Below are 8,462 nucleotides of genomic sequence, written 5' to 3'. Positions count from 1 at the left end.
GATTGCAAAGCCGATTCTAGTTGAAGCACCCACTTTGGCCCTTTACGATAAACATGCCATGTTTTTTGATTGGAAAATGTTTGATCTTTGTATTTTACTTTGTAAGTTTCAAGCGTCGTAGTTAAAATGCCGAAATACCTTGCACCACTAGCATGCATATATGTAAGATTATTAAATATTTTGTTGAAGTTGGTGTAAGAAGCTTTAACTCGCAACATTTTGTAGATAGACCGTCGGTGTTTCAATAAATATATTTTCCTATTATCTCGTGAACTCTAGTCAACTGTGATTCGAACCACATCTAATCACCATAACACCGACCATGCTGCCTTAAGGGTACATCGATGGCGCACACGACCGTCCAAACCACACCCCCATCTCGGTAAGCCTTAAGATATTAACATTTTTACTACAACTGGATGATTTGTCTTTATACAAATTGTTGTTAAATTGTAAAAAGAAGGCCTTAGAATAAAACCAAGGAGATCTGAAACTATAACAATTGTTTTATTTGTCTTGTCTACAAATTATTTTTAAATTACAAAAAATAGGACTTAGATTGTAAGTTTAGTAACCCTAGAAAATACTTATGAAGGTATAGTAAAAGATTTAATTGTCTTGTATACGAATTGTTGTTAATTTCAAACAAGGACATAAGAATTGTCTTTTTATTAAATTGGGCCGAAAAAGAAAAGATAAATGATGAATCATTCGAATCTAGTTTAAAAAAGGGAACATTTACTTTTGAAAAATTGCAGATGAGTATCTTATTTTTTTAACTGTTTAAATACCTACAAAAATGCTCAAATCTGCATACTTGTTCCCTTAGATTTCCTCAATTTTCTCGATCTCTTCCAACCTCGATTCAAATTTCACACAAACAACTACAAGCCCTAATTCCCCTTTTTATATCTCTGTATCTATCATATATATCTATATATCGGACATATACGAGCCATTTTAACCTATCGGTATCTTCCTTCTCTCTCTGCTTTTTAGTTTCTCTCTCTCTAGACAACCAGACACTCTATTTTTGTAATACTGTTGGGTTTCCTCAAAAGATATCTTGAAAATTTAGAGGTTTTTTTTTTTTTTTCTTCTTCTGTACTCTGTATATCCGTTGTGGGATTTTGTTTTTTGTTTGTGTTGCGTCGTTTCACGGTGACTTTTGTTAGGGTTTCGAATGGTGAGAGGAGACTGAGGTGGAAATTGACTGGTTTTGTGGTTCAGAAAGATCGAAGAAAAAGGGAAACCGAAGATGGCATCTACAGAGGCCGAGTTAGAGCAACAGCTTAAGGAGGCAGGGAAACAGTTATCACATCCCCCGGATTCGGTCGATGGACTTCTCCCTGTTCTTGATGTAAGCCCCTAATTTGAGTTTTGTTCCAAAAAGATGCCCATTTGATCTTTGAAATTCGACCTTTCGCATTTCCAAATCTAGAATTCGACACATTTGACACTCGAAAGTAGGAATTATCAAGGAGTGAGTGAGTGTTTAATTGGTATATTATGTGGAAAGCTTTGTGGATGATTTGTGATAAAAGTAGTCCGTTCAATCTTGCATCTTCTATACATGTTGCCTGTTCTACAGTTTTCATTCTGATTCAAAACACTCGGGGTTATCAATAGCAATTTGAGGTGTATGTATTGCTTTCTATCTTGGGGTACCTAGTTCTACAAATGCCTTTTTTTTTTTTTTTTTTTTAAATTTCTTGTTCCATACTGCTATCTTTTTGATTTTCGCTTTATATATTCTAAGAACAACATTACCACACGTGAATCACCCAAAATCCTTATTACTTGGGGTTCACCTGAAATCACCTAGAATTTATAATTCTTAGAAGCTCTAGAAAATTAGGAATTTCCTTACCTCTGATTGAGATTTGCACGATTGATCTTATTGAGGGTAACCAATTAGGTTTATGATGAATCTTTCTTTTTGGCTACAAAGGAATGTGGGCCTAATTCTGGAATATACTGCTCTCTGATTTTGAGATATATATATATATATATATATATATATATATATATATATATATATATATATATCCTTTAGTTATAGGGAACATAGAGTGTCAAATCAACCATAGAACTTTGCTTTTAGAATTCGTTGGTGGAATACATATTAAAAAAGAGGGTGATAAGAATTGCAAAGTTTTCTTTTTTTAAAAAAACTTAGCTAATATATCTAATGACACCCATTATAAGGCATTCAAGACTCATTTGGATCACATAATTCACTTGAGTGTGAATGGTGGAGCCACTGAGTGCATTATGAATAGTTAGCTAATGCTCAACTACTACTAGTTTGTGTATAGTTGTGGGAAGGAGACAATATTTTTCACTTTTTGATGAATATTTGTGCAACAAAGAAAATTGACGAATCCTTGATATCAGTAAAGAAATAATTATCTTAGATTGATATAAATATGTATGAGTAATCAGTAATATACTTGTATTGATTATAATACTTTATGTTTTATCCTTAAAATGAAAAATTAATGTTTCTTTTTGACTTTGCTCAATAGCAAGTAGAGAAACTTCTATCAAAAGTTGACCAGTCCCCGAAAAAGTCAATGCTAGATGCACTGAAACCATCAATGAGAGCATTGATTCAAGACAGCCTTTTAGGGCATTCAGATGTGGATGTGAAGGTTGCAGTTGCTTCATGCATCAGTGAAATAACAAGAATCACAGCACCTGATGCACCCTACAATGATGATCAAATGAGGGTACACCATACAACCATACACCCCTCCATATCATATACTTTCTTTCCTTTCATCTTCTCATTCTAAACAAACCTCTTTTGTGATTGTCTTTCACAGGATGTTTTTCAACTGATTGTTTCCTCCTTTGAGGATTTATCAGACCAATCTAGTCGATCTTATAACAAAAGGTCATCAATTCTTGAAACTGTTTCCAAAGTTAGATCATGTGTCATCATGCTTGATCTTGAATGTGATGAGCTGATTGTGGAGATGTTTGAGCATTTTTTAAGATCAGTAAGGTGTGGTGTATAATGTATTTCATCGGTGCTTGATTTTATTTGATTTAGGGTTTAAGAAACAAATATAATAATGACTGTAAGTATGCATATATTTATTTCAGGGATTATCATCTTGAATCCATATATTCATCCATGGAAAATATAATGGTATTGGTTTTAGAAGAAAGTGAAGAAGTTTCAGTTGAAATGCTCAAACCAATCTTGGCTAGTGTTAAAAAAAATAGTGAGGTAACAATTAAGACTCAAGAGTTTTACTTTTAGTTTTCCATTTTTTTTTTACTGATAAAAAGTTTAATTTCTGTTTAGGGAGTTTTACCAATAGCTAGAAAGTTGGGGGAAGGGGTGATTTTGAAATCTGCAGCTAAGTTAAAGCCTTACTTGATGCCAGCTGTCATATCTTTAGGTGATACATTAGATATGTACACTCAAGTTGTGGCTTCAGTATGTGAAGGGACACCTGCTACAATTGAACATGATGATGAAAATGCTTCAGGGGTACAACTGGTATTTATTGATTAGTTTTTCATTGACTAAATTTGTGCTTCTTTTGACTTAATACATTACAAAGACTTGATAAATTTTCACTCTTTTTCAGGCCAATGAGAGCAAATCAACAAAGGGATCTCTAGATGATGCACAACAGGCATGCTTCACTCTTTTTTTAAAATTTTTATTTTTATTTTAAAATTTCAATTGCTATAAATGGAAATATTTAATGGCTCAAATTATGACAATATGGCATGCTACAGGCTGATGAGAGTAAGCTTACAACAGCATCATCAGATCACACGGATCAGGTGTTTTTTTTAATTAGTTTAAAAATATATATATATATATATATATATATATATATATATATATATATATATATATTTTGGGGTTTTAGTAAATATATTAATAAGTTGAAAAATAATTGTTAATTAGGTGGTTAAAGAAGATACATGTCATGATGATGAAGATCCTACTTTAGACAGATCTCCAAAATCAGTTATGAGTAATGGAGTGAAGGGGGATGAAGAAGCTTCAGTTGATCAAGAACCTTCAAAGAAGCCACAAGAAGACAAAAACGAACAGAAACTTGATCTTGATGATGGTGATGAGTCAGATGCTGATGTGGCAAAGCCGGAATCAAAACCAGAACAGACTTCCAAAAGTACAAGGACTAAATCCGACACAACAGTAAACTCCGGGGAGCCTTCTGATTCTTCTCATGTTGAAGGTGAGAAAGAAGAAGCAGAGAAACAACCTGATGTTGTTGTTCATACTTCGTCTGTTAAAGAGTCTTCTAATGAAGCGGTTAATCCATCAGAAACCGAAAAAGACGAAAACGCCCCTGAAAGTAAAGCTGAGAATGTTTCTTCCCCTTCCCCTTCTCAAAGTGACAGCCTTCCAGATGAAAGCCAAGTCAAGAGACCCGTCAGGTCCAAAAAGAAACAACCACTTCAAAAAGACGAAAACGCCCCTGAAAACGCCACCTCCCCATCCAAATCCGGGAGCCCGAAGAAAACCGGGCGGGCCAAGAACAAGGCGGTTGCTGCCAAAGTTCCGGCCGCCGCCATTGATGAATCGGAAGATGGTGGTGCCGCTAGTGATTCTGATGATGATAATAAGCCTCTGAAGAAGGCTGATAAGAAAGTGGACGCGGGTAGTTCAGGGGCAAAACCGTCAAAACCAGCAGGGAAGAAAGGGAAGCAGAGCGGTAAGAAAATGGATGTGGGTGAATCAGGGGCAAAATCGTCAAAACAGGGGAAGAAAGTCGATGAGAGTGTAAATGTGAAACAATCTGTGAAGAAAGGAGAAGAAGATAGTGATTCAGATGCTAAACCACTGAAGCTGTCAGTTAAGAAGGGGGAGAAAAGTAAAAATGTTGAGGAAGATGAGGAAAGTGATTCAGATAGTAAGCCACTGAAGGTGTCTTCTGCTGCTAAAAAGGGTAATATTGGTAATTCAGGTGAAAATGTTAAATCTTCTTCAAAGAAGAAGGATGATGGAAAAAAACGTAAAACTGTTGCAGAAAAGGAGCAAACAAAATCTTTATCGGGTGATGATGTCAGTAGTTTTCTCTACCTTTTTTCTTTTTTAATTTAAAAAAAAAAAATTTATTTAAAGATAATGTTTTTTTTTTTTTTTTTTTTGGGATTATGAAGGAGATGGAGGAGTCTTCTCCAAAGGGCACCCCAGGGAATAGTTCAAAAAGGAAGCGTAATACAGTAAAAGATAAAGTATGTATTCCAACTGTGTGCAAAAGACGTAAATGCCCTCATCCTCTCTTAACATATGAAAAATATTTCAGGTGAAGTATGATAAAAGCCTGGTTGGTTTGAAGGTCAAAGTTTGGTGGCCTGAAGATAAAACGTAAGTGCATTTATTTTATGATTATAATTTCGATATAATTTTAAAACGGATGTTTTATTTTTTATTGCTGTTGGTTGTAGGTATTATGAAGGTGTTATTGAGTCATTTGATTCTGCTAAAAAGAAGCATAAGGTCATAATATATGCAATGCTTTATTAAATATTTATATTTGTATCATCTTTTCTTGTTCTAATATGTTTACTGTTGTTTAACAGGTTTCATATGTGGATGGAGATGAAGAGATATTGAATCTGAAAACACAAAAATGGGAGATTTTGGAACAACGGGATGAGGTGAGGACATGTTGAACTGAAATGTCCAAAATGCCCTTACTATTATGATGTTTTTTTTTTTTTTTTTTTTATGAAATTGGAGCTCATGTGGTTCACTTCACAGGAGCCAATCGCCGAAGACCAAAATGAAGAAGAAGACGAAGCGTATATTTACTTTTTTAACCTTTACCCTTTTTGGTTTGGTTTGATTAATTTCTCTCTCTAATATTCTTGCTTATTGTTTTGCTTCAGACACAAAAAGAAGAAATCAAAAACCGACCCCACACCATCTGCTTCTAAAGATTCTGCCAAAAGGTATATCTTAAAACATGCACCGAAAAGGGTAAAATGGTCATTTACACTTTAATCCTTATTTTGTCAATTGTTTTTTATACGATTTTGACATGTGTAAGTAAACAATAAGCAGAGTTGGTGCCACGTCATCATCTGCCAAATCAAAAGACAACAAATCCACATCTCAAAAAACCGGCGCCAAGTCAACCGATGCAGCCGCCGGAAAGTCAAAGGAAGACGAAGAGACACCAAAGTCAAAGACGGTCAACAAGTCAAAAGGTAAAACCCCTCAGACCAGCACCAAGTCCAATTCCAATTCCAACGGGCCCGGGAAGGCGAAATCCGGTTCCGAGGAAGCGAAAACTCCGGAATCCACAAAGGGCGGGTCAAAAAGTGGAAAGAAACGAAAGAAGAGGAGTTAAGAGAGACAGGTGGAAGTGGATGGGGGTGGTGGGATAGGAGGGGGGGGGGTTAGGGGTAAGTTAGTCATTTCATGTTATTGTTTGGTAGAAGAAGTATTGGTCTTTTGTAGGGGAGGAAGTTATTTGTGGTGATTATTATTATTATTATTATTATTACTATTATTATTAGGTTAGGTTGTGTTATAAAGGAGTTAGATTTGTTATCATCATTAACTTGAGAATTGGCATCAAATATTGTTTGACTTTTGTTCTATTTTCTTTTAGAACCTTGTCAATGGTGATTGGGTTTTGGAATTTTCAACATGTTGGTGTTTTTGCAAGTATCTTGTTTATAAAGATATGGCGTTATGTTCACAAAAGCAATTGCATCATATAAGAAGGTAAGAAGGTATGTGTTTTATGAAAGGAATAAAATTATGTTGTTTAACATATCTAGACTAACAAAATAGTTGTATTATGTTAAAAAATTAAAGAGTTAGCTTTAGAATAGTGAATAATTAGTGTATTAAAAAAAGTTAGTATTTTTTACGATACAAATGATTTATCTGAACAAATTTAAGTTTTATTTCATTTTCTCAAGAAACAATACATACTAAAAATAAAGCGAAAACGATTAATATAATAGAAACATTATTATATATTACTATAAATGAATTATATATGAACCAAAAACAAAGTTCTATTTCATTTTTTCATAAAACAGTACATACAAGAAATGAAAAAAAAAAAAAATGACCAAGCTTTTATTTACGTACATTTAACATCTTCATGTTTCACGTACATATAGTTTTTTCATATAAAAAATAAAAGACATCTATTGAGCTAAAAATCTTTATACATTTTAAAAACACTACGTGAATAGCGTAAAAGTTATCAATAATTGGATTTACATATAAAACTTGATATTTTCAAATTCATGCAAATCTTTTTCTCATTCAACATAAATATATAAATAGGTACCCTTCGAAATAAATTATGTGTTCTCAAGTCATACGTTCATTCTTGCTATTCACCAAACCCTATTAACATTATTTTAGGATCTTTTGAAAAGTCAATTTTCTAACCCGAGAACTTGTATAAAAAATACTATAAGATATTTAAAAACATTAAAGCCACACACACACACACACATATATATATATATATATATATATATATATATATATATATATATATATATATATATAGAGAGAGAGAGAGAGAGAGAGAGAGAGAGAGAAAATAGCAAAAAATATTTTTTTTAAAGCGTATCTTCAATTGAAAAAAAATAAAAATATGTAAATTCATCATTTTTCAAACTTTTTCCATATGATATCCGAAAAAAATATTTAGGAAAAATATGCACATATCACTTGAAAAAACGCATTTGTTTGAAAGTTTTATTTTATTTTATTTTCTTTTTATTTTAATGAATCACCTTCTATAACGTCTTAGCAAATTAATTAAAAAAAAATACCTAGAAAAACTGAAAAAATGTGCATGATTTTTCAACAATTTTTTAGAGCCTATCTTATATTGAAAACAAAAAAACTAAAAATACGTAAATTCATCATTTAGTAACATCTTTCCATATTAATATTCGATTTCTTTTTTTACTTAAAATATGGCTCATTTGCACTTATACACAAATGAAAATATGCATATGTGCACATTAATGCACACTTGAGAAACATCTTAGTAAGTTAAGACACTTATATACAAAGTGATTTGTTGAAAAAAAAATTCAAAACAAACATTTTCTATTTATGTGCATATGATGCATATTTTACGATATATATATATATATATATATATATATATATATATATATATATATATATATATATATATATATATATATATATATATATATATATATATATATATATATATATATATATATATATATATATATATAAAAGTTAAGACACATACAAAGTGATTTTTTGAAAAAAAATTCAAAACAAACATTTTCTATTTATATGCATATGGTGCATATTTTACGTTATATATATATATATATATATATATATATATATATATATATATATATATATATATATATATATATATATATATATATATATATATATATGATTTTTATGGAAAACAAATAACTAGGGCAACATA

General features: G+C 31.8%; 1 protein-coding gene across 4 annotated transcripts; it reads left to right on the top strand.

Annotated features, from left to right (window-relative positions):
• Positions 1 to 798: 798 nt before the first annotated feature.
• LOC145000139 (uncharacterized) lies at positions 799 to 6,654 on the top strand. 4 transcript variants are annotated; one of them, XM_078959308.1, is made up of 16 exons: positions 799 to 971; positions 1,231 to 1,360; positions 2,529 to 2,732; positions 2,829 to 3,010; positions 3,112 to 3,238; positions 3,317 to 3,514; positions 3,606 to 3,653; positions 3,760 to 3,807; positions 3,935 to 5,059; positions 5,158 to 5,232; positions 5,304 to 5,365; positions 5,446 to 5,497; positions 5,581 to 5,658; positions 5,762 to 5,802; positions 5,890 to 5,952; positions 6,065 to 6,654. In XM_078959308.1, the coding sequence occupies exons 2-16, from the start codon at positions 1,259 to 1,261 to the stop codon at positions 6,351 to 6,353; spliced, it is 2,694 nt and encodes an 897-aa protein (XP_078815434.1). In that variant the 5' UTR covers positions 799 to 971; positions 1,231 to 1,258; the 3' UTR covers positions 6,354 to 6,654. The 4 variants fall into 4 exon arrangements, with proteins under 4 accessions (XP_078815434.1, XP_078815435.1, XP_078815432.1 ...); XM_078959309.1 differs by having other exon boundaries at positions 1,176 to 1,360; positions 3,317 to 3,505; XM_078959306.1 differs by having other exon boundaries at positions 1,176 to 1,360.
• The last annotated feature ends 1,808 nt before the right edge of the window (positions 6,655 to 8,462 follow it).

Source organism: Lactuca saligna, chromosome 6 (genome assembly GCF_052625555.1).
Source record: "Lactuca saligna cultivar CGN05327 chromosome 6, ASM5262555v1, whole genome shotgun sequence".
Lineage (NCBI taxonomy): Eukaryota > Viridiplantae > Streptophyta > Magnoliopsida > Asterales > Asteraceae > Lactuca > Lactuca saligna.
This window is presented reverse-complemented; position numbering and strand designations above follow the sequence as displayed.

Excerpts from the sequence above, each read along its gene's own strand:
- LOC145000139 (XM_078959308.1), top strand. The coding sequence starts at position 1,259 with ATGGCATCTACAGAGGCCGAGTTAGAGCAACAGCTTAAGGAGGCAGGG. Across the intron at positions 3,808-3,934 it reads CATCAGATCACACGGATCAG|GTGGTTAAAGAAGATACATG; the intron begins GTGTTTTTTTTA and ends ATTGTTAATTAG. Across the intron at positions 5,803-5,889 it reads AATGAAGAAGAAGACGAAGC|ACACAAAAAGAAGAAATCAA; the intron begins GTATATTTACTT and ends GTTTTGCTTCAG.